At 37.8% G+C, this 27,450-nt stretch overlaps 1 protein-coding gene across 6 annotated transcripts in view; it reads left to right on the top strand.

Moving 5' to 3' along the window:
* Positions 1-27,450, top strand: part of LOC118182924 (sushi, von Willebrand factor type A, EGF and pentraxin domain-containing protein 1-like) — a 205,281-nt gene that overhangs the window by 112,658 nt on the left and 65,173 nt on the right. For all 6 annotated transcript variants that reach the window (XM_085824664.1, XM_085824665.1, XM_085824663.1 and 3 more), the window contains 2 exons: positions 1,451-1,557; positions 13,627-13,771. In XM_085824664.1, coding sequence (XP_085680790.1) covers positions 1,451-1,557; positions 13,627-13,771 — 252 coding nt within the window. The remainder of the gene's footprint in view (positions 1-1,450; positions 1,558-13,626; positions 13,772-27,450) is intronic.

The following is a 27,450-nucleotide window of genomic DNA, read 5'->3' as shown; positions in this document are numbered from 1 at the left end:
AAAATTTTATTTTTAGTCACGGAGATAGATAATTTGTATACAATTCTTAAGTGGCAAAATTTTCATTCATCTCCTAGATGGTCAAACTTCAGAATAAACAATATTTAAACAATTTCGTCTGTTGCTGAGCAACAGTTACATCATACAAATATGGCGTTGCCACTTCAATAATTACTATAGTTATTTGTTAAATAACAAGATTTTACAGCTTGATATACTACATGTACATGATTTCAATAAGGTGTTTATTTTGCAAACTGATGCTTCAAAATCTGGTATGGGTGTCATTTTAGCTCAAATGATGAACGAGACAACGAACATCCAGTGTTATACCTCAATAAGAAGTTTACAGAAACTGAAAAAAAGCACTCTACCACAGAAAAGGAATGCGTAGCCATATTTGCTGTAAAGGAACTTCAATGTTATTTAGATGGGCATACTAAATTCCTCATCATGACCGATCATAATCCCCTAGTTTGGCTCAAAAATATACTGCATTGTGCTGATATTGTTGTTTTGAAAAAAAAAAAAAAAAAATTGTAAAACTTTAATTTATAAAAATATAAATTAAAGTTTATCTGGAGAGGGGAGAAGTTGTAATATCTTGTTATTTAACAAATAATAGTAATTATTGAAGTGGCAACGCCATATTTGTATGATGTAACTGTTGCTCAGCAACAGAAGAAATTGTTTAAAAATTGTGCATTCTGAAGTTTGTATGAAAATTATGCCACTTAAGAACTGTAGACAAATTATCTATCTCCGTAACTAAAAATAAAATTTTTGTTTTATTAAGAAGATTATCTGTTTTGTCAATTACTGCAAAATACATTACAAAATGAATCTGCGTTTATTGCTTTTAAATCGCTTAGCTTGCTAATTAACAATAATAAATTTGAAACAAAAATTAACTAGCCTGCGTTTTGCTGACAAACGCAGGCAAAACATTGCCGAGTGGGAGATAAAAATATTTTAATTCGGGAAGAGGCAACATATTTTTCTTATGTCCCCATATTTTCTAATTTAAATTTTAAACAGCGAATCTTACTTGAATTTGAAAAAGCGAATCTTTTACGCTTCGCAAAGTGGCAACACACAGGTTTACTAATGACACCGTGTTATACTATACATTTTTCGATTCTGAATAAGAACTTCTAAATTCATATTAAGCAAACGTAGCAACTACTCTTCGAACACAGTTGAAATGTTATATTTCTGTATTAGTTGAATTTTCACATTTAGATTTAATAAAATAAAATCTGAGCATGAGTTCAATTCACGTAGTTTGACTCGAAAAAAAAATCTTCCTTTTTAAGGGATGATTACACATTTAAAAGTAAATGGAAAGATAAATTTAAATTTTAAGGAAAACGTATCTTCTGTTCTTCTTCTTCTTCTTCTTCTTTTTTTTTTTTTTTTTTTTCCTAAATTTTCATAATTTTTGTTTCAGGAAGTTGTGAAATTTCTAGAATCCCTAATGGAGTACTTACAGTGCGACGTCTTGGACCGCCGTATTTCACGTTCAGCGGATGGGTGCGAGATGATTACTACGACGAAGTAATTTAGTTATTCGTTTCTTATGCTCCAAAAAATGGTTTATTAATTTTAAAATTACAGTCGAACTCCGCTATAACCATCTTCAAGGGACCAGAAGTTCGGTTCGCTATATCCGATCCGATAAGAAAAAATGAATTATTACACAAAAACGTGGAAAACTAAATGATGAATAAAGAAGAAAAACCGATTAATGTTAATACATGTACACTCTGCACATACACACCAAAAAACTTCACGTGGACACCACATCACAGCCTATTAAGTTATGCACATTTTTTGGCTACATATCATTTAAACTTATTTCCTCGAATATGTTTCTCATTCAATTAATTCAGCTCTCATTTCGCGGCAAGACAAAAATACATGCCCACGAGCGGCCGAGCGGTAACGTCGCTGAACACTGGTAGTTCGGTCCGAAGTTCGAATCCCGCGAACTGGCGGCTGCATGGGCGTTTTCGTGATTTTCCCCATGTGTAACGTGTATACGAGCCAGTTTTCCTTATAAAGTCCTCCACGAAGGCATCCCTCCCTTAAGAAGAAGTCCAACCTCTCTTCGGAGTAGGCTCTGGCAAACATTGTTCCATGTAATATGGACAAGACAACAAAAATACATAAAAACTCAAAACATATTCATTAAAAATTGTAAAATTAAAAAAAAAACCTGAAGCACGAGATGCATTTAAAACAATTAAAAAAAATTTTTACAATTAAAATTACAGTTCTGCTATGAAACAAGCAATTCAACTAGCGGGCAAGCGATGAATTAGAATTCTCTGGGTTCAAAAATAGTCTTCATAATCCTTTTATTCTTTATTGTATGGAACTATGTACAATATATACAGTTCTTTAAGTGGAAATATACGGAACTATGTACAATATGTACAGTACTTTAACTGTATTCAAAGAATAAAACATTCGCATGAACAATTTTATATGCCAAAATAGTATGCTTGCGGCATTCACATCATTTCGTCAGCCTCATGGACCATGGTCAGCCTTCGTCGCCGCCATCGTAGGGTTGCCATAACATTTGGCTCCTTTCGAGCTTTCACTATAAATTCCAAATATTCCATAACAAGAAGGCAGATTTCTCGGTGCAAAAAAACTAAAAGTTTACCACTAAAAGCGCAAGAATAAACTTAATTCTCTATTCTAAAGCCTGAGTAAAAACTTTAAGGCCAGTACAAATTTTTGAGAAAATGGAAACGTTTAAACTGAGGAATTAAAATACCATTTGATTGATAATTATAGAGCTTAAATAAAAGTAAAAAAAGTAGAAAAATTAATTTGCAAATATTTTATTATTAGAAAATATTACAGAACACACAGATGAATATTTGAGCCTGAGTAAAAACTTTAAGGCCAACATAGAAAATAACATATAAGAAAAAAATTACAATTTCTTAGAAGGTTGTGTAGGAGCCATTACTTCAAATATTCTTGTTTTCATGGATGAAACGAGTTTTTGACAAAGGGTGGGGTCGGTTTTTATATCATTCATCTTCGATAGTAGATTTCAGCTCTGTTGTTGATGTAAAATGTCTCCCATTTGCATAAACTCTTCTTGCTAAGTCACCCCAAAGGTTCTTGATTGGGTTGAGGTCAGGTGATCTAGCTGGCCATTTCACAGTTTCAACACTGTTGACTTGGAACCAATTCTTTGTGTTGTTACTCGAATGGATCGATGCATTGTCTTGCTGATATCTCCAATTTTCTCCAACAAGACATTCAGCATTTGGCAAAAAATGATTTGTTAGGACATTTTGGTATCCTTGTGAATTCATTCCACCAGAAACGAATGCAATTGAGCCCACACCATTGTAAGCAAAACAGCCCCAAGTCATGACAGGCCCTGCACCTAATTGGCGCTTGCAGGATATTTCTTTTTCATTTCTTATATCATACCCGTAGAAATTCCAGCCATCTGGTCCATCCAAATTCCATTTTTTTTTTCGTCAGAAAAAATAATTTTTATCCATTGGTTGTCCCAGGTCATGACTTTCTGGCCAAAGTTCAAACGCTCTATTTTGTGTCTCTGCAGTAACTGAGGCTTAGTCAATTTTGATGTATAAGTGAACCTTCCGGTTACAGCCGAAAACATCGCGGTAAAAACATCGCGGTAAAAACATCGCGGACGAAAACGTCGCGGAGAAAACAACGCAAGGCAAAAACGTCGTGCTACAAAACATCGTGGGAGAAAACATCGCAACGAGAAAACATCGCAGTTCTAAAACATCGTGGTACAAAACATCGTCGTCGAAAATAAAGCGGTTTAAAAACTTCGCAGTTTAAAAACATCGTCGTCAAAAATATCGTGGTAAAAAATAAAGTATCTACAAATCATCGCATGACGATAACATCGCAAACATGCTTCTTTCAGGCTTTAATAACTGTAAATGGATATTCCCATAATGATTTGTGAGCGCAAGATGGAAAGAAGGATAATTTTTTACTTTCATACTTTTTATTAACTAATAAATTTTTGCTGAGAAAATAAGAATGAAACTTAAGCATAGAAAATTAATGCAACTTATAGCACTTAATAGAATTTTAAACCGACATAGTTAACTAACAAAGGCCAATAATAAATCATTTTTATAAAGTTTCTACTGGTAATTTTTCATGAAAAGTATAATCTATAATTTGCATTTAATTTTTTATGCTTAAGTTTCCTTCTTACTTTTTCAAACATTTATTAGTTAATAAAATATGTGAAAATAAAAATTATCCTTCTTTACATACTGAACTCACAAATCATTATGGGAATATCCATTTACAATAATTAAAACCTGAAAAAAGCATGTCTGCGAAGTTATCGTCATGCGATGATTTGTAGATACTTTATTTTTTACCACGATATTTTCGATGACGATGTTTTTAAACTGCGAAGTTTTTGAACCGCTTTATTTTCGACGACGATGTTTTGTAGCACGATGTTTTAGAACTGCGATGTTTTCTCTTTGCGATGTTTTCTCCCACGATGTTTTGTAGCACGACGTTTTCGCCTTGCGTTGTTTTCTCCGCGACGTTTTCGTCCGCGATGTTTTTGCCGCGATGTTATCGGCGGACACCAACCTTCCAGACCTTCTAATTGTGTTATAAATCGGTTTTGACAAACTTTTAAACCTGTCGTCGAAATCAGTTTCCTGGTTGAGTACTTTCCAGTAGATACATATTGCACACGAGGACAAAGCTTTAGGTCTTCCCCCAGTATTCTTTTTACCATAATTGTCTTTCAATTTAAAAAAAAAATTGTTGACTACAGTCTTTGATCTTCCTATCTTTATCGCAATAGCACAACTACTCATTCCTGTTGAAGACAAAGCTTCGATCTCTCCTCTTTCACGATCAGTTAACTTCTTACCCTTCGCCATCTTCACAAAGATCACTAATACTTCGAAGAAACGTATGACAAATATGAAAATTGCAGCGTCGTCACAAGCTAGTAGTTGCAATGGTAATTACACGATTATATTATATTTATTTTTAAAAAATCACTGGTGGCCTTAAAGTTTTTACTAAGGCAGAATTACTAACTTTGTAAATAACCACATATTTCTCATAATTATGTATTTACAAATTATGTTTATAGCATTTATTTCTTATCAATGAACTTTAATAATTAATTAATATTATTTGAATCCCTTTTATTTCATTTTACATTTTCTCAATGAACACTGGTAGTTCAGTCCGAGGTTCGAATCCCGCGAACGGGCTGGCTGCATGGGCGTTTTCGTGGTTTTCCCCATGTGTAACGTGTATACGAGCCAGTTTCCTTAGAAAGTCCTCCACGAAGGCATCCCTCTTCTTAGGCAGATAGCCCTCGAGGCTTTGCCATAATCACACACACACACACACGACATTTTCTCAAAAATTTTTACTGGCCTTAAAGTTTTTACTCAGGTTGTACTAACAGCTTCAAATGTTAATAAATGGCTGCCACGTTAGGCTTAGTGGCACTTTAACAACATTTAAATTGTTGATACGCGTGTACAACTACATAATATAGCAGTGCCATGTACAAAATTTGAACGTTCTGACACTACTGGTTTTTTGAGTTATGCAAGATACGTACGTACAAATGTCACAAACACACACAAAAAACCTCTCTTGAATCCGTTTTTTGGGGAAAGAGTCCTTTGTTCGTACATACAGATATCATGCAAAAATATCGTTTAAATGGATTCGAAAGCTTTCAAAATAGATATTTTCATTGGAATATGGCACCCGAAATTGTTCGGGATTACGATACTTCGTTTATTTCGTACAAGGAAGTAAAAAATGGGGCAGTTCTATATCTTACGTTCTACTGGGCTGATTCACGAAATTTAATTTGCGTTTTTCATATTTGGAAAGCCCAATGTATGACATATATTAGATTTATATATAATGTTGTTCTAACATAGGTATTTGAATACAAAATCAAACTTCTTCTGAAATGTTATATCGATTTTTTTCCCATATTTCGCTTCTACGACTCAAATTATGCGAAAGTGCCAGGTTTCGTAAAAATCGCAGGAGTAAGTTTTGAAAAATTAGTTTCTCAGAATTCCTCAGTGTTCATTGAATTTGGTATATATTTCTTAATATCTCTTTTTTTATTAAATTTACGTTATTCCTTCTTTCACAGTTCGAAATTTAGGCTCAAAGCAAATACATTTCGCAGCTATATTCTGATTTATAATTTTTAAATTTGTATTTTTCAGTAATTTTTATAAATTATTCTAAAGCTTTCTGATTTATAACCTATAAAATGTTTACCGTCATCTTAGTATATGTACTTCTAAGCATATCTGCAAAAAATTGTTTTTTTTTTTTTTTTTTTAATTCAGAGTTTCCTAAGATATACTTGAATTTACATATGAGCGCGTTTTAAAATTGGCATAATTTTTTTAAGCAATAATAACGCCAAATGTGTTTAAGGGATTTTTACGGCGGCTTTTTTTTACCGCTCGTGCACAATGAAAGGGAAAGGAAAAGGAAAATAGGTTACCAAAAATTAAGGATTTCGCCAAGTGTTCTTCGCGCAAACTGAAAAAAAAAAAAGTGCTCCAAGATTAAAAAGTTCTAAACTAAAAAAAACTAGACTAAACTAAAAGAAACTGAACTTGAAAAACTAAAAAACTATATTAAAAACTAAAAAACTAAACTAAAACTGAACTAGACTGAAAAAAACAAAACTAAAAATTTCCTTCATTATATCAGGGATATCGTTATAAGCCAAATTCGTTATAGCCGGGTTCGAATGTAGTATGTCATATACAAAAATATGAATTAAAAGGTATACGAAATGCAAATTATTTACTAATGAAAGTATGTAATTAGTTAAGTTATTATTTGTGAAAAAATAATGAGCATTTTAAAACTAAAGTTAGAAAGCAAAGTTTTGTTCCATTAATTGCAGATTCTCCATCTGATATAACTCATGCTAATCAGCTTAGAATATTTCATTAAAGTTTTCTAGCAGTTTATATTATGCTGATGCTTTCTTATATACCTCTTTTTGTCACATTCTCGCTCAGTCCAGAGAATTATGCATATATTAAGGTATGCGACATAGTCTACATTCAAAGTAAGAATAATATCAGGTAAGGTATTTGGAGCAGAGCCTTCGTTGTTCTTTATTCTATAGAAAGCAAACCCAGTGGTCGGAATAGATGCGAACGCCTGATATTTATTACGGTTTTTTTAAATGCTGAACGTTAATTGAGCCTGGTTTGTTCAATGTGGTTAGGGTTGTAGCTTTGCGTACATTACACTGGTGTGCAAAAATTAAGGACGAGACGGTTTCCAAATCAACACATTTAATACCGTAAGATACCCAATACGTAAGGACATGAGTAATGTAAGCAACACTTACTAAAAGAGAAATCAGGGGGATAAAAAGAAGCTTTATTGAAAAAAGTAGCATGGAGCGCAATGCGACTGATGGCCGAAACATCCCTGTGATGGGTGTCCAGCACGAAACATCCGGTCTTTAACAGGGGATATGATCTTCCCTGACTGCTAGGCAGGTTTCACAGAGAATGAGGGTGTCAATGAGTTGTTGAGGCATTGCTGCCCATTCGTCTTGCAGCGCCAATCGAAGCTCCGGAATCGTTACTGGTGATAAGGTACGAGCTGCCAAGCGTCTGCCTAGAAAATTCCATACATGCTCGATGGGATTGAGGTCGTGATTGAGGCGATTGATGAGGAGATCGTGCCGGCCAAACCATACGTTCAATATCCTCACTCACTAAGAGCTGTTCGGCAGCTACTGTGCGATGACATGGTGCATTGTCGTCCATGAAAAGGAACTGCGGACCCATAGCGCCTCTAAAAAGACGCACATATGGAAGAAGAATCTCGTTACAATAACAGGTCTTGTTGACTGAACCTGCGTCGAAGATGTGAAGGTCTGTACGACTACCAAGCATGATGCCTCCCCAAACGAGAACACCGCCACATCCATACCTGTCCCTTTCAATGATGTTCGAGGGATGATTGCGGCTTCCCCGCTCTCTCCAGATGAGTATGCGATGAGAATCGCTACTCAAACTGAATCTGCTCTCATCCGTAAAGAGTACTCGTCCCCATTCATTTTCTCCCCAATTCCGGTGTTCCCAGCACCACAGAGAACGCCTTCTCCGATGGGCAGGCGTTAGAGGTACACACCGTACAGGGCGTCGTGCAAACAGACCACCACCGTGCAGTCTTCTGGCCACGGTAAAACGCGATATCGGTCGTCCATTCGCCTGTGTCGTGTGTCTAGCGATTTCTCCCGCTGTCTGCCGCCTGTTTCTTCTGGCCTGTAAGGCAATATACCGGTCATCTGCGGGTGTGGTTCCTCGTGGACGACCACTACTAAACCCTCGGATAGCTGTTCCTGTAGTATGAAATTGTCTCCAAAGTCGTGAAACGATGCTGTGAGCAATTCCGAACTCTGCAGCCACACTTGTCACACTGCGGCCTTCCTCCAACTTCCCAATGATTCGACCTCGGGTAAAAGCATCCAGATGTCGTCTAACAGATTGATTATTCGCCATTTCTCGCTGAGGCAGCAACTCAGTGTGATTTTAACTGCTATATGGCGTGTAATCTCTTTGCCAGAGATACTGATCTTACACCGACAACATGCTTTATACTATTCAGACACTCCCCCATTACGTCTACCTGCATATCTGCGCATGTGCTACCGTACATCACCTTACTTAATCTCCTGATTGGTCTTTCTGTCCGCTCTGCCTCTTCGTTCAGCTGATATGCTAATGTTTCGACTTTGTCCTTAATTTTTGCACACCAGTGTACTGTAAGCGTAAACAGTACTGTAAATACGGAAGCTGCTGTATCACGAAGACTTTTAATTTTTGTTTTGTATTGTTATAAGTTGAATTCAGAGGTTAGAAAATATAGCTTGTTTACTTATGGCCGAGCATGGAAGGGTATCTGCGTAAGGGCAGGGATGCCTTCATGGAGGTCTCTGTAAAGGAAACTGGCTCTTATGCACGTACGGGAAAAACAAAAACAAAAACAAAAACAAAAAAAAAAAAAAAAACCGCCAGTGCAAACAGCCCGTTCTCCAAAATCCGAACCTTTTCCAATAAGACCGCCCAGACTCTACACAACTAGATTCCTCACTTGGAATACATAAAAAGTGTCCAAAGGACTGTATCTGTACGACCCATAGTTTTTGAGATAAATGCGAATGAAATGTATGACTTCAAATCCGTCACATCGCATATGAGTTTAGCATGATGGATCTCCTGCGCATTTTCAACGCGTCTGTATATGATTGGCGGGATATGGAATACCCAGACCGTTGGATCGGACGTGGGGGTCCGGTTTTATGGCCACCACGATAGCCAGATATGACAACTTTGTATGCTTTCCTAATCTGATCAATTCCCTTCGTGTGATAGAGTTGGTCTATTGAGACGTAGGTACTGCAGAAAATGACTTAGTTGCTCATCTTCATGTTGCGTGTACTTTGGTGGACATCACGCTGCTGCAGCGCGTGCAGTCAACCATTTCACGGCATGCGTGCTTTGATATGCATGAACATTCTGAACATCTACCTATGTAAACATAAGCAAATACCAATGTTCCTATTTCCAATGAAATTCCTCCTCCCGTTGCATCGGATAGAACATCGTACTTTTCTTTCGCATTTATCTCGAAATCTATCTTTCGTGCAGATAGAGTTCATTGGACATTTCCGTGTTCCAAGCGAGGAATCTCTGGCTGCGCAGAGTTTGGGCAGTCTTGATGAGACAACCTTTTTAATAATATGGGAAGCATATCTTTGGATTCTTCGCATACTGGTGCATCATTGGTAACTACAATACCAAATTAGATAAATTTGTTCGGTATATAAATATCAAAGATTGCAAAGATTACAACTAACGTAATGCAGCAAATATGGCTAATCAATATAAAATGTCTGCAAGCTAGAATTAATCAGTATAATGAAAAATAGTACACTGTGTGCTTTGCGTTGCACCATGCGCTTGAATTAGTTTTGAATAGTGCAGCTCGAGGTTATCTGCAAGCTACATTATCAAATATCTTCTTTTTCTTCAACCAACGCCCATCTTTAATCATTTTACGCCGAGACATCCAGTATACCAGTGTCCATCCATTCTGTCTTCTCGGGTTTCTATCTCCAAAGCGTTGCAGGTGCGGAGATGATTAGCGTTCACAGAGGTTACATAGGTCAGTGCCGATCTTATGAAGATGGTTCTGGAGGCAGTCTTGACCTGTGGTCGATATGAAGATGGCTACAATGACATTTTGGGGAATATTTGTTGGGGGTTGGATTATGATCGTTCCCCATCTTTTGCCAACAGCAACTGCCCTTCACACGTCATCCACGGTCTTCATGGCTGTGGGTGTAATTTTTCTGCATATAGTTCTGTAGTTAAAGGTTGGGGCAGAAAGCATTATTCATTTGCGAGTCTGTCCGCCTGTTCATTTCCGACGATGTCGCAGTAGCTCCGGACTCGTTGTACATGAATATTTGTTGTCTTCTGTAGATTTAGAAGTATTTTTGGCATTACTTGAACAATGTCCTCTAACCGCACAGTGGCATGTGCAGCTTCCGGAACAGGCAAGTTCTTATAAGCGTTATCTGATCAAATAGCCAGCATTTTGCAGCAAAATATGCAAGATAATGCAGAAACTCGAGGAATTGGGAACAGATTTGTGCAGTGTGGAATAGTTCCCATTCAATCTCTCTTCTCTCTCTCTTTTTTTAATTGTATATATTACGAAACATGTATATAATATGGCCAATGAAAATTATTATGAACTATGTATGTATTGTGTAACAGGCTCAATATATTATGAACTATGTAAGCAAGTATGAACTATGCAAGCATGTATATGTATGAAGTATGTAAGCACGTATTATCAAAGCTCTATATATTATGAACTACCTGTATATAAGCATGTACTATGAACTATGTCTGTCATGAACTATGTAAGCATATATTATGAACTGTGTAACTATGTAAGCATATATTATGAACTACAGGGGTTGGACAAAAATATGGAAACACCTTTAAAAAACATGTTTCTTTGCTTAATATGGTGTAGGAAACCCGTTGGCATCCAAAACAGCTTGCAGTCTTCTCGGAATGGATAAATACAGTTCCTGTATGTTTGCCAAGGGAATATTCTACCATTCTTCCTGCAAAACGGTGGCAAGTTCAGATAACGATGTTGGCGGTGGATAACGAGAACGCACTTTCCGTTCCAATGTAGACCACAAAGGTTCGATAATATTCAGGTCTGGTGACTATGGTGGCCAGGGGAGATGCGACAACTCATCCTCGTGCTCAGAAAACCAGTCCTGGACAATGTGAGCTGTGTGAACAGGGGATTTGTCGTCTTGGAAGACACCATCACCATCGGGGAACAAAGTTTGTACCATGGAATGAACTTGATCGGCCAGAATGTTCACATAAGTCTTGGCAGTCATGTGCCCTGACACAGTTATCATGGGGCTAGCAGAGAACCACGATATGGCTGCCCAAACCATAACAGAACCCCCGCCATGTTTCACTCTTGGCAACAAGCAGTCTGTATTATAGGCTTGAGATGGCGTTCTCCAGACGTAAACTCGGCCAGAAGTGGGAAACAATGTGAAAGAAGACTCGTCAGACCATATTACTCGCTTCCACTGCTCTATAGTTTAGGCTGTATGACTTAAACACCACCTTTTCCTGTTACGGGCATTAGCATCATTGATGAGTGGCTTCTCAATTGCAGCACGGCCAGCAATTCCCTGTTTATGAAGCTCCCTTCTAATTGTTTTGGTACTCACAGGGTTCGGTAACACAACATTCATTTCAGCAGTAACTTTTGCAGCTGTGGTCTTCTTATTTTTCGTCACAATTGCCCTTAATGATCGTCTGTCACGATCACTCAGGACACACTTTCGTCCGCGCTGTGATTTAGCAGATGATGTTTTTACGCTTTTCAAATATGCGGAATAAATCTTCGATACAGTACTTTCTTGAAACACTAAACACCTCGGCTACCTTGCTTACGGAAGCACCTACCATACGTGCTCCAACAATTTGCCCACGTTCGAAGTCTGTTAACTCTGACATAATACAACGACAACCTCACATAACAGTACTCCGACAACAACTGAATTGTTTAGCACATTTACGAAGTTGTATAGGTGGCGTCAGTAGTCAAAAACGCCAGCGCCACCTATATATTTCATTAAAATCAATCTTTCTTTTCAAACATGCATTTCACAAGGTGTTTCCATATTTTTGTCCATCCACTGTATGTAACTATGTAAGCATATACTAAGAACTATGTAACTATGTAAGCATATATTATGAACTATGTAAGCATGTATACAGGATCAATGTATGCCCTTGTAGGGCCCATGAGGTATTGCCCGGATAGTTGCGGAACCTGGACTAGACCCGAATAGTCTAAGTGAGCCGCACGGGTGTTCAGATTCTGCTCTCAACTGTCAACTGGTACTAGATTACAAGTTTTCCTGCAAATCCATACAAGATGCTAGTCGGGTTTTTAACGACTTGTGTACATTTTTTGCAAAATTTATTTTTAAGCATATATGATTAAAGAATGTATACAAAAATTAAAAATAAGGTGGCAACAATATCCGATATCAAATTTTATGATAACGTGCAAGAAAGACTTCGAAAAAAGGAAAGAAACATTTCATGAAATCCAAACAAATGAAGAACAATTCAGTTCGTGAAGATTGTTTTAAAATTCGTTAATACGTTCGATGTTATTTATGAAAACATTTTTAACGATATTCAATTATAGTAACGTCAAAAACAACGACGACAAAATGAGTCGCAAAAACGTATTTTAAGTTTATCGACGCTGAGGCGATAAAATCTATTTTAAGGTCGACAAACGGAATGCGCGAAGCTCGAATATTATGCACTGTCTGAAATGTTTGGCGTTGCTTGGGCTTTTCGCAGAGTGAAGAAGCTTCGTTAAAAGGGATGATGATAGTTTTTCCAAAGTCTTAGGTAGACAATGATTTTCCTCTTATTTTCGTTCAAGGTTAATTGCAAAATTTTACCAAACTCAATTGTGGAACAGTGTAGAACTAACATAGTGCCATGTGACAATTGGCATTTTCTCTGTTACCGGTTGTGTCTTTTTTTATTATGAGCTTTCGAAAGCTTTTCATCCGCTTTGGCCAGTTACACCTTTAGAGTAGACATTAGTGAAAACGAGAATTCCTTATATTTTTCCCGGTAAACGAGAACAAGTGTTGTCATAATTTTTTTTAAATGTTCGCTACGTTAATTCTTTAAAATTAAAACATGGCTATAGCATCTCGTGGCCTCATCCTTTTGTTTGAAGAATGATGCGGACAAAATTTTAGGATTCTGATTAATACCTATGGTGATACAATGAAGCAAAGAAAGAAAATATGCGTGTTAAATGTGTAACGCACGGGTTGCACCCACTTTCTGTATAATTTGTATTATTATAATAATTAGTCGGTGAATACTTTGAATTCGTTTTTTTCTAAATTAATATGTACTTCTTTAGTAGAGATTCATGCATATTATTTCATCGCAGATACCTCTCGGAACAGAAATATCGTCAGGTCACATGCGTCATCTTACTTGCTTCGATGGATATTCAGTTCAAGGGTCTGGTTCATCAGTTCTTGCGGTAACATGCCAGAAAGGCGAATGGTACCCTAACCCAGTCTGCCTCCCTCGTAAGCATTACTTTTTCATTACATTTTTGGTTTATGCTTTTCTGTAACGTTTGAAAATAAAGTCCTTAAAACAGCTTAGCACAGTAGCCGGACGTCCAGTATCCGGACCTCAGGACCACCAGCAATTTTTTTTTCGTATGAAAAGTTTAGAAGTGGATAATATAATGCGAAAAAAGGTGTGCTGTAAAAGCGATTTTTCTCCCAACTAATTTAGGTTCCTGTATGTTGTATGTCACATTTAAACACTTGTTGGCTAAGGTTTTCCCCCATGTGTAACGTGTAGACGAGCCAGTTTCCCTTAGAAAGTCCTCTACGAAGGCATCTCTACTTTTAGGAAAATAGCCCTCGAGACTTTGTCATAATTACATAAAAACATAAAAAGAAAACGTGCTGGCTAAGAAATCACAGCATAGCCAATGGCAGTACATTTATTTGGCATTAGACACGACAACACGTTCGGCTCTTGAGTGATTGTTTAGGTTAGTATTTTTTTATTTGACTTAAAGAATAATTGAAGTCGTAAGACATATGTATTTAGAACAAGATGCTGCTTATAGTGGTTTCTTTTGTTGAAATACACTGACTACCAATAAGTATTTGGAAACCTGTGATAGAAAAGAAAAACTAACTTTATTCAAAATCAATAGTTGGTAGAGCCTCCACGAGAGGTAATTACAGCGTGGACCCTCCGAGGCATACTTTCCACAAGTCTTTGTATGACAGCTAGTGCTATTTTCTTCCACTCGTCTTGGAGAAGACATAGAAGTTCCTTCACCGATTTTGCACGGGTAGTGCACCCCTGAATTCGATGATTCAACTCGTCCCAGAGGTTCTCGATAGGGTTCAGGCCTGGACTCTGGACAGGCCAGTCCATTAGATGAACTCCATTGGCACCATAGCAAGCCTTGGTTAACGTCGAAACATGACAACTGGCATTGTCGTCCTGAAAGTAACAGGGGTCCAACCCGTAAAACTGCCACAACGTAGGAAGCACATTGTCATCCAAAATAGTGCAGTAGGCATCGGAGTTGAGCTCACCATGAATGGGAACCAAGGGTCCCAGCCCATACCAGGAGAAACATCCCCAGACCATAATTCCACCTCCGCCGAACTTGACTGTTGGCACAATGCATTCTGGCAGGAGACGTTCTCCAGGTAGACGCCAGACCCAGACCCTGCCATCGGAACGGTAAAGGGTGAACCTTGATTCGTCACTCCAAACAGCCCGTTTCCACTGATCTACGGTCCAATTTCGTTGTGCTTTGCACCACATTAACCGAGCAGCGCGGTTGGACTTTGTGATCAAAGGCTTATGGGTAGCAGCACGACCATGAAAACCAAGCAGATGTGCTTCCTTACGGATGGTATTCTTTGAAACAATACTCCCGGATGCCTGTTGAAACTCCTCGCGGATGAGGGCCATTGGTTGGGTGCGGTTCTTCCGAATTTCTCTGGACAGCAGTTGTCGGTCCCTATCTCCCAGTTTCGTTGGTCTGCCGACTCGGGGCACATTCCGACAATCATCGCTCACCTTCCACTTCTTAATCGCATAGGCCACTGTCGATTTTGAGTACTTCAGATCGCTAGATATGTCCCTTAAGGATCGGCCACTTTTGTGATACCCGATAATTATACCTTTCTCGAAATCAGAGAGCTCCGAACTGCGAGGCATCTTGCATGCGACTAAAGCCGATGCTGTTTCCTACACGATATATACCGGCGGAGTCCGTGACGTACCTTAGGACCGCAGATATCGTCATTTGCATAGGTGTTCAGATACTTATTGGTAGTCAGTGTAGGAGCAGCAAAAGGAGAAAGACCTAGATTCCGAAAAACCTAAGTCCAGTTAACATAGCCAATTGCGCTCTTTTTTCAACTTTCTGATGGGAAGCAGCAGTGGCGTAGCGAGAGGGGGGCAAGGGGGTGCATGATGCCCCGGGCGCAGCTCGTAGAGGGGCGCCAAATGGTCTACAAACAAGAGTTTCCGGAAAATTTCAGTTTTTATTTTGATCGATTTCTGGAAAATATATTTAAAATTAATAACTATTGTAATATAATTAATTATTTATTTCCTTGATTTGTCTGGTAAAATGTGTAATAAAATGTTTGCAGCACATAAACCAAACGTTCTTCCTGACCACTTTATTTCTCCAAAGCAGAGATATATTTTTATTTTGTTAAACGGAATGCACGTATATCTCCCGCTTTTTATTTTAAAACGATAACACGACCTCGTCCCGAATTTCTCAAACATATCCAGTTTCCAGAATCCGATTCCATAATCTGGAAATGACATTTTGGGAAAATCCTAACGCTTCCGCTACAATGGATTGCGTTTGACTCTCCTGTAAACGGCTGATGGCCTTCCTGACTACCGATTCAACTAAGTCATCTTGCTGAGACATTGTATATTAACTGCTACGAAGCATTCAACGCATGTCAATTGTTTTTAATCTCCTATTACAAAAGGAATACTGCAGGTCGCTCCTTACTCCTTATCTAAAACCCACAGTTTTCGACGTCATAGACAAAATTTGTATATTCCCATCTTTGTAAACGTTATAATTTTCCTTTATAATCTCTTCTATTTTCTTTTGTTCAAAAAGGTTGTCGATTATATGGTTATTTCATACCGAACCCACGATATTCCCTAATTGTTTTGAGCAGTGAGTGTGACTGCATGACGTTACTCCGCAGTAGAAAAGAAACGGAACCTAAAACTCCACTACAGATCTATAGAGAAAATGTTTTTTCAAACCTAAGAGTCGCATTTCAAATACTATTTACTATTTCAATATCAAATGCTAACTATGAACGTTCGTTCCGCAAATTAAAATAAATTTTCACATATTTACAATCAACGATGAGACAAGATTTAAGTCATCTAGCATTTTTAGGTGTGGAAAGAGAACAATTTGAAAGCGTCGACTTTGATGAAGTAAATAATAAATTTGCTTCATCCAAAGTAAGAAAAATGTATGCACAGTAATTAATTGTATTCATGTATTATATTATTATTAATAAATATAAGTGCCCGATTAAGTCGAGGTGCACGTGATTGAAGCGAGATGAGGGTAAATTAAAATTTTTAAGTTGGCTAGTGGTGTGTCTGAGAATTTTAGATCTTTGGCACTCCAAGCACGAACGTGTACATTTGCCTATGTCCTTTTGTATGTTAGGCCATACGAAACGTTGCTGTATCGGTTTCCTCGAAGCCTTGATGCCAGAATGTGACAGACGATGTAACTGACTACAAATGGCATGGCGAAATCCGGAGGGAACATAAGGTCGAAATCTTGAATCCTGAACATCACAATAAAGTGATTTTCCAGGGGACAGCTGCATTAGCTGCAAGTTGAGATTGATGGAAAATTTGCTTTTCAAGAAGGTTTGTAGTTCTGAATCCCGGTGTTGTTCATCCGCAAGGGCAGCAAACTTTATTGGCGAAGGAACGGCTAGTTCTTCAATACGAGACAAGGTGTCTGCAACAATATCCTGCGAATCCTCAATATAACGAATAGCTGTTGAAAATTGCCCTATGAAGTCTAGGTGTCTCATTTGACGAGGAGAAGTTTTATCCTGGTGAAAAGCATAGATTGTGATCTGTGAAGATCATGAAAACGCGTCCCTCTAGCATATGTCGAAAATATTTGACAGCTTCATAAATTCCTAATAATTCGCGATCGCAAGTGCTGTATCTGGTTTGTGCTGTTGAGGGTTTTTTAGAAAAATATGTCTCCATAATTCTTGGATCTTTTTGTTGTAAAACTGCCCCTATACCTGTTGTTGATGCCTCAACGTGTAGAGATGTTCGGTTATTTTTTGGAAGCAGAAGAGATGAAAAATATGCAACGCCTTCGCGGGAATCGAACAGCGGAACTCTGGAGTACCGGCCCAGCGTGCAGAACCACTACACCACAGACACAGCCTAGGAAAGCGGGAGAAATACCTTATATACTCCCCCTTTTAAAGGGCGACTGGGGTTTTTAGGGGACCCCAATCGCCAAATCCTGGGTGTGGAGATTCCTCATCCAACACCCCTTTTAGTTCGGGCGCCACTGTAGAGACATTAGGATATTTGGAAACAAAAGAGATTGAAAAATTAGCAACCGCCTTCTCCAGGAGTCGAACCGCGGACCTCTGGTGTACTGGCCTAGCGTGCAGAACCACTACGCCACGAAGGCACGCTAGGAAAGCTGGAGAAATACCTTATAATCGTAGAGTGATAATGGTTTAGATGCGGAAGGATACTGCAAATTTGTTGCCGAAATTAAATCATTTTTGGAACCCTTTGCGAAATTATGTGGTCCAGCTTATAACACGTTTATCGTTTTTCTTGCTTCCAACCAAAAAAGAATTTAGAGGTGCTTGTATGGTTGTGCACTAGGTCAGAAACGTCGATAAAAATTGAGCATAGCAAGAAATCTTCTTCAGTCCTTCACTGTAGATGTTTCCGCCATCAGCGAAAATTTCATGACCAAGAAAGGATACTCTTGGTTGGCCAAAAACGCATTTGGAAGGTTTAAGACTGACACTGTACCTTTGAAAACGTTCAAAATCTGTTCTCAAATGTGATAGGTGTTGTCTGAAGAGGAGGCGATTAAGACGTCATCAAAATAAGGTACACGAAATTCGAGGCCGATTAACACCTGATTCATGAAGCGTTGGAACGTTTGAGCAGCACTGCATAAGCCGAAAGTCATGACCGGAAACTCAAATAGTCCAAAAGGCGTAATAACCGCAGTTTCAGCTGGGTTGACGGGTTAACAGCTGGGAATATCAGCTGGGTTAACGGACACTTGGTGATACGCCCGCTCAAGATCAAGGGTTGTAAAAATAGCTTTTCCCTCTAAAACTTGGATAATGTGCAGGACTGGGTAACGATTTCGGCCGCTGTCATTCACGACTTCGAGCAACGGCCCTTCTCGTTTCCCTGGTCGCTATAACGACACACGGTGTGCGGCATTTGTTTGCTTTTTTTCCCAATTTGTGGTGGTAAAAAACAAATACCCGGAGGAGGGCTTTCATAACGTTTCCTCAGTGGACTACGACGTGTATTTCGACCACGTGATGTAGAGCGGTTGCGCTGAAAATGTTCAGTTTGGATTGGCTACTAACTGAGCAACCTGTTTGGACAAACCATCAATTTGAGCCTGTAACGCCACAATACCTGAATTAGGAGTCTGCACTGCGTGTATTTGCGCAGAAATGGCCAGCTCGTGAATTTTATCAGCGATTTCGGGAAGATTTTTAAGTGGCTCGCTACTGGCCGCTAAAATGGTTTGCATGTTAGATGGGAGTCTATTCATCCATAATGTTTTAAGAATGTTATCCGTTAGGTTACCGGTGGCTAAGTCTGACATTTTAGATAGCAATTGAGAAGGCCTTATACCACCCGGCTGTAAACGTGCAACAGCTGCTTGATTTTAACTGTCTCGGATTCTTCATAAACAGAAATTAATTTTTTTTTTAAGATTTGTATTTGTCTGTCACCGGTGGATTCAAAATTATTTCACGAGCTGATTGCAGCACCTCTGATTCTAACGCGGCGATCGCTGTATAAAATTGCGTTTCGTCGGCAGTAACTGCGCATCCAATTGAAGGAACCATAACGATGGGTCTCAGCGACGAAAAGGTGATGGCTTAATTGCCACTCGCGCCAATTGTGAAGCAGCATTGTTGTCAACCACTTTAGATCAATCAAATATGCACAGTAATAATATGTATGAAAAAATAATCAATATGTATATAGTGACACAGTTTCCTGGTACTTGAAATCAGAGAAATTGGCGGCTCAAATGCAGCAGACGATGAAATTATGACAGAAATATGTTGAGTCACCGGAATGCGGCAGAACGCTTGAAATCACATGTGAAATGTGTTACTTGCATTTCATCACACTGGATAACTTACTGGTGCTCAGAATTTTGACATATAAACTCCTTATTCGTGCAACATTGAAGGTAGCTATTCTTAATAAATACCGGTCACCAATTATGGTAGTACAATTTTTTGAGACAGATCGTTAAATAATTATAACAATTGAATAGAATAAATATTATTTTGTTTTTGGTTGCTATGGGTTACCAGATTGGCAGAGTTGAGTTGTAGTAGGCAAGTTGCCACATATCTATTTATCTATAATGTATATTAAACTTTTAATTGTTTAAGAATTGTATTTTTTAAAAACACTTATATAAATATGTAAAATAAATAACACCTTTTTAACAAATTCTAGATCATCGTATGTCTGATTTTTTCGCCGACATAGATGCATTTCCGAATCCATGGCTTGTGTAGTTAGGTAGTGAGTGTTCTTAATATATTTTTGAGTATTTTATGGCAGATTCAGCATTTTATTATTATTTGCATTTTTTTCTTATTACGAATATATTCTATACATTATAATACTGAAAGTTTTTTGTGGGGGGGCGCCAAAAAGGTATTTTGCCCCGGGCGCCAGTTATGCTCGCTACGCCACTGGGAAGCAGCGTGTTGTTCTGTTCCGTTTACTAGTAACTGAGTATTGCAGTTTTAGTCAATTGTTGCGAAAGTACGGTTTCGTAATCGATTGAATGCACACAGAACCGATGACAGATAGATGCAATTTATTTTACCAAAAGAAGCACTTCACAACTCTAGCACTTTCCACAAAAATACTCGTACAACTCTTCTCAGTATCAACGAGTACATTCAGTAGCTTCACTCCAAACTACTAAGACCGTTAAACACAACGCCTCTTACGGATATTTCAGTGCTCCGAAGTCGCTCTGAACTAACAGTATTGAAAAACGGATTCTCGTCCCAGTGTTATACAGTTTTCCGCCGGCCCCCGAGAAATTTCTAGGACCTTCCACTTCTCGAAATTATTCGAAGGCATGTGAACGCTGGAAGCGGTTACAGTTTCTTATAGGACCAATTACAGTTATTGAATTACTGTACTCATTACAGTTATACAGGTCCGTTCCAAAATATCGCTAAACTTGGTTACTACGAGCCATATTCGGAAACTAAGTACCGTTTTGGAAAAAAAAAAAAAAAAAATAGTAAAACAATTTTTTCGAATCCAATTTTATTTTTACATGAAAATACATGTCTTAAACTATTTTTCAACATAGTTTCCGCCAATGATCAAACACTTGTCATAGCGGGTGACCCGTTTTTGTATACCATCGTCAAAGAAACTTCCCGCCAGCTTCGATAACCACGACTCTACAGCATTTTTCGTGTCATCGTCAGATCCAAAGCGCTTGCCACCAAGCTCGCGCTTCATGTGCAGGAACAAGTGATAGTCGGACGGCGCCAAGTCCGGGCTGTACGGCGGGGGATCGAACTGCTCCCAATGAAACTGTCGAATTAACGATTGAGTGACACCAGCAGTATGGGGCCGAGCATTGTCATGGAGCAACACAATTCCTTTACTGAGCATTCCTCTTCGTTTGTTTTGAATGGCACGCCTTAGTTTTGTTAAAGTCTCACAATATCGTGCCGCATTAATGGTTTCACCTCTGGGAAGAAATTCAAAAAGCAAAACGCCTTTCCTATCCCAGAAGACAGTGCACATGATTTTTTGTGATGACATTGTCACTTTGAACTTTTGTTTTTTCGGAGAATGAGTGTGTCTCCACTCCATCCATTGTTGTTTCGATTCTGTTGTGAAATGACACACCCAAGTATCATCACCTGTCACAATTTTGTTTAAAATGTTTTCTACCTCATCACTGTACCGAGTGAGAAATGTCAGGGCACTTCCAAGTCGCTTTGTTTTGTGAACATCAGTGAGCATTTTTGGAACCCATCGGGAACACAGTTTGCGATAATTCAAGCGGTCAGACACAATTTCGAACAAAACAGTACGTGAAATTTGTGGAACTGCCTCTGAAAGAGTTATCATAGTGAAGCGTCTGTTCTCATGAATTGCTTCATCAACTTTTCTTACCAAATCATCGGTGACAACAGAAGGCCGACCACTCCGAGCCTCGGCGTGGACATTTGTTCGACCTGCATTAAACATTTTTACCCACTTTCTCACCATTCCATCACTTATCGCGTATTCACCGTAAACTTCTGTCACTTGACGATAAATTTCGGCCCGTTTAACATTCCTCGCGTTCAAAAATTTAATCACGGCACGAATCTCACAGTCAGCGGGAGAACTAATTGTCTTAAACATTTTGAATGTGCACAGTAAACTGAAAACACAACATAGAGCAACCAAAATGGCGACAAATGAAAGTCAGTGAACAAGAAAGACTAGTGCGCATGCGCGGGACGCCTACCACAGCGCTGCGACGGCGCTAGAATGAAACGGTACTTAGTTTCCGAATACGCTACGTATTTGGCGATTTTTCCACAAATTTTGATTCGCTAAAACTGCAAAAAATTTTAAATAATCGCTAAAAACATCGATAGTCGGCCATATTCCGCCATTTTAGCGAGCTAGCCTATTTGCTCAATGTTAAATAGATTTTTCCTTTATTCTTATTTTTCCAACAGAGCATCTTCTCTGGCGAGCATTTCATGTTATGTTCTACAAAAAATGCTGCAGTTTCTCAAAAATTATTTACATATGTACAAAATTCGTAACACTATTAATAACATCTGCGTTTTAATCTTTTCCCAAAATTGTCCATCCGTCAATTAACCAATGGATATTGGAATTCTGCGCATACTGAAATGCAGATATAAAATAGCTTTCTAAAAACCGATGCTTAAGTAACGCTATCCAAAAACTCTAGAAATATTTTAATATAAAATCTGATATGTGGAGTATTGCAAGATAACGAGAGGAAGTGTCTGCTTATTTTTTGAAAAGTTCTTCGTATAAATTTTATAGCCAGCTATCAAATTCCACGATGATAACGAGAGCCGCGAATCGAAGGTTTTCGAATATCGTAACAAAAAGCAAAATTTTCCTATTAATGGTTTTGTTTATTTAAGTATGGCAAAGCACCTGAGGGCTATATGCCTGAGGGAAAAGATGCCTCAGCGGAGGCCCTTGTAAAGTAAACTGGCTCGTATACACGTTACAGATGGTGAAAACCATGAAAACACCCATGAAGCCTGGCCTGTTCGACGGGTTTCGAGCCTCGGCTGCGTTCAGCGACTTTACCGCTTGTGGGCCTCTTTCCTGTTAATGGAATATCAGAAGGAATGCTAAAGGAAGATGACGTAACTGAAATCTTACGCCGCGATGACAATGCCTCGATGATCAATCAATAAACGGGACAGCGAATATCGGTAATACAGCTTTAAATCTAGAAAACTTCGCCATTTCGGCTTCGGGTCACGTTTTAATTCCATGTGCAGGAAAAAAAAAATTTCAATTTACTTCGAGTCACTTTTTAATTTCATGTGCAGATTCAGAGAAAAAAAATTCATATTAAAAACTTTAAAAATACTAATAAGGAATTTTTCTTTATAATTTTTACGTAAAAGTATTTTCTCACTGCATTTAATTTGGAGATTTAAAAATCCGGAATTGTCGAAGTCTCGGATCTCGTACTTTATACTGTAAAAATACTTAAATATGTACAACATAGAACACAACTTCAAAGCCTAATCGGCCTGGATCCAGCTCCTGAGTTCTTGTACGCCGATGAGCTCAAAAATCAAAAATCACATATGAAATCTAAATCAGGCCTTAAGAAAACTGCTTTTTGGGACGTTGTCAAAGCTGTTTTTTTTAAACTACAAATTTGCTAGCTCTTTAAACTTTATATCTAATTTGCATTCTGGTCTCAGCTGTTTAAAAAAATAGAAACTACAGGAAAGAATTAACATAAAAATAACCTTTTAGCTAAAAAATCTTATACAGTGAGCTTACCGAAACGAACTCTGAAACACAGATATTTATTATATACAAGTTAAACTTTCTTTAACCTCAAGTTAATCTTTAGAATTAGAAGTTACTGTGACTTGTTGTTATAATCTGTTCTTGTGACATATTATTCCAATCCAACTAAATCGGCTTAAAACGCAAATACTAACACTTTTCGAGTTAACTTTTACTTTTCAGTCATCTCCATGCTTAAACAGCAACGTTTAATAGAATTATATACTTAAGCAGCTATAAAACATTATTATCACAATTATTGCAGTCACTGGTCAGCAGCGAAAAAGTTGGAGTAATTAGGTTCAATTAAGTTAATCACATTCGTACTTTTTTTCTTAACTCCTTTTATGTAAAATTCTCTTCGCATTTTCCTGGTGTGAGCTGGAATATTTCCAACCCGGAAGCAGGATTGGAACGAAATTTAAATGCTACTAGTTAACCAAGTAAAAAATACCTTACTTTTCAGCTGTGTAGAATTCCAAGTATAACGCAGGGTTATTATGTAGTGTGCAATCTACCGCTTTTAGTTAGTTATTTAATTTTTAGATGACACGACTGAAATTAGTTGTTATTTTAGTGATTTCTTTATGCGGCCATTTCCTCATGCGTTCGAAATAAACAGTAACGTTTACTGGCGCCATCTAAAAAAATAACTAAAAGTTATAGATCGCATACTACATAATTAACACAAAGGCAATTTTGAAATTGGTCAAAATGGCGCAATTTTATTATGGCGTAGATTTTTAATAAAATTCGAAGAGGCATTCACTATTTAAAAATATATTCACTGCTTTTTACTTCCTTGTACAAAGTTTTACTTCCTTGTACAAAGTACAGGAAGTATTGTAATCACAAAAAAATCCGGGTATCATATTTGAACGAAAATATCCATTTTGACCGCTATCGAATGCAATTTAACGATGTTTTTGAGTGACATCTGTACGTAAGGGACAGAAAAAAGGACTGTTTTTTTTTTCTCAAACGGATTATAAAATTGATTTAAAATGGATTCAGAAGAGATTTTTTAGTGACAGTATGTATATGTCACGAATATGTATACAATAGATACGTACGTATGTATCTTGCATAACTCAAAAACGAGTAGCCTCAGTACGTTGAAATTTTGTATGGACTGGTATAACATGAAGTTGTGCACCTCCCTTTTTGGTTGCAATCAGCCACACTAAAAGTGTATAAATATATCCCCACTCTGTTACTCGCTCCGTGAGTTTAGTGTTTTATTTTTATAAGTTGGTAAATTGTGTGTTTTTTGCTTTGAAAGTGATTGAATTCTATTGTTATGTTCCGGTTAAGTTTTTTTATGCCTTTAGTTAATCTGCAGCATTACTTGTAAAATTATCATTCATTTAAAAGTTTAAGTGATGCTAACCCTAACGAGGTAGCTATTTATTTACATTTGAAACTCTTAGTAGAATAGTGAATTAAGTCAGTTTTGCACTTTCAGTGTCTTTTTGCCGAGTAGGACCAAAAGTGAACATTCAGTTTTATGTACCAAAAAATCTGCTATGTTGTCCGCTGGCCTAATTGCTTGTTTATGTATACAAACTATAATTTTAATTGTAAAAAAAATTTTTAGCTGTTTTAATTGTATTTGGCATTGTATGTTTTTCTGTATTATACAAATTTCACTGCAGATGTTTTAGAGCTTTTATGTATTTTTGCATTGCATTTATGTATTTTTCCGAGAAGCAGAAAGTACTGGAAATATCTCGGTGTACGGTTAAAAGCTATAAAAGCCCGGAATGCCATCTACATTTAGTTGCTTAGTTATTGTTGTTGCGATTTTTGTTCTGCGTGAAATCAGATATGAGAGCTGGCTTCCTCTTTAGATGCGTTTTCTATTGCGTTGTGTTTAACGTTCTGAGGAGTTTTTAATTCCTAACTACTGATTGTACTTTGTGATACTGTGAACTCCTGTACGAGTATTTCTGAGGGAAATTCCAGAACTTTGAAGTGTTTTTGTTACTAAAATAAATTTTATTATTTTATTAACATTATTATTATTTATTAAATAAAATAAATTTTATTAATCTATCAGCGAACTTGTGTACATTCAATCTACTACGAACCCGTGCTCAAGCAACAATACGTAAGGCATCAGAAACACTTAATATCATACAGAATTTGATGCAAGTTAAAAAGTAATTTAGAAATTGATTCGACGTCCGAACTGATGAGAAGTTCATGTCACTTTGGGAATTTCTAACGAATCTGACGATTACAAAGCTGTGATAGATCACCATTTACAAGAAACTACTGCGGAAGAATCGGAGTGTATGAAATGAAAAAGACCGCATCAAGCAATAATAAAAGAAAACTAAAACATCACAAAACTTCTCGTTGCCTTCGGCACATCATTATGTATTGAAGGATTGGTTTTGGATTGTTTTAGTTTATTATGGCAAAGCATAGACGGGCTGTTCGAAATGCGAGAAAAAAGCAAAGTACCTCTTTCTTCCAGTGGCCAAACAGATATAATTTACTTGCAACGATCTTTCTTTCAACAGCAGACAATTTCGTTTCTCACAAAAATAAATAAATGCATATTTAACCTTTCAGAAACAAAAATTTTTAATTTTAATTGCGATTATATTGCCGTGGATATATACGAAACTAAAATACTGACTGGAAATTAATTGAATCGACTTTACAAGATCTATTAGCATATACTGAAATATTGCTAAAAAGTGGTGGCAACATATACAGCTGTGCATAACATTCATTTTATACCGTATTCTTTATCAGATACTGGTAACTATATTTTTGGGAGCTCTGTTTTTGCGATAGTTTTGTTAAAGCACACTAGGGCTATCTGCCTAAAGGTATGGTTTGGTTTATTTGCTTATGGCAAAGAAGCACTCAAGGGCTTTCTGCCTAAACACCCATGCAGCCGGCCCGTTCACCAAGATTCGAACCCCGTACGGAACTGACAGTGTTCAGCGACATCTTGGCCGCTGGTGGGCGCATCTGACCGAGGAAAGGAATGCTTTCGGGGAGAGCTTTCTAAAGGAAACAGGCTCGTAAACACGTTAAACATGGGAAAAATCATAAAAACGGCTATGCAGCCAGCCTGTTCGCCTGGAATCAAATCCAGGTTAGAACTACCTGTGTTCAGCGATTTTACCGCTCGGGCACCAGTGGGCATTGTTAAACGGACATCGAATGATTGTTTAGAATCAGAAGTTTCTTTCCATTTAAAGCTATATCATCATTTTTAAATTAATGAAATAAGGACTTGCGGGTTTTCTTAAATCTAGTTACGGCCTCGAACTGAGTTCCAACATGCGGCCCTTACCTGACATGGAATTTGGTTAGGTTAGGTTATTTAATTACGGCAAGGCCTCGAGGGCTATCTGACTCAGGGGAGGAATGCCTTCGTGGAGGACTTTCTACGGGAAACTGGCTCGTATACACGTTACACATGGGGAAAACCACGAAAACATCCATGCAGCCAGCCCGTTCGCGGGATTCCAACCTCGGACCGAACTACCAGTGTTCAGCGACTTTACCGCTCGGCTGCTGGTGAGCCCACGAAATTTGGCCACCTCTGATATATAGTTTAATTTCGGAACCAATTTCGCGTATTCAGTTATTCAGTAAGATGCCTGTTTTTTGAGAAGAATGGTGTATACGAGCCAGTTTCCCTTAGAAAGTCGTCCACGAAAGGCATCCCTCTCCTTAGGCAGATAGCCCTAGTGTGCTTTGCCATAATTAAATACACCACACCACATCTTGAGAAGAATGATGTAGTATCTTTTATGGTCGTACTAAATACACTAAAAAGTACACTAAAAATACACTAATAAACAAAATACATTAAAAA

This window comes from Stegodyphus dumicola, chromosome 10 (genome assembly GCF_044657685.1).
Source record: "Stegodyphus dumicola isolate Sdum_Otavi_A_Nest chromosome 10, ASM4465768v1".
Lineage (NCBI taxonomy): Eukaryota > Metazoa > Arthropoda > Arachnida > Araneae > Eresidae > Stegodyphus > Stegodyphus dumicola.
The sequence above is the reverse complement of the archived record's forward strand: the minus strand, read 5'-3'. Positions and strand labels throughout refer to the sequence as shown.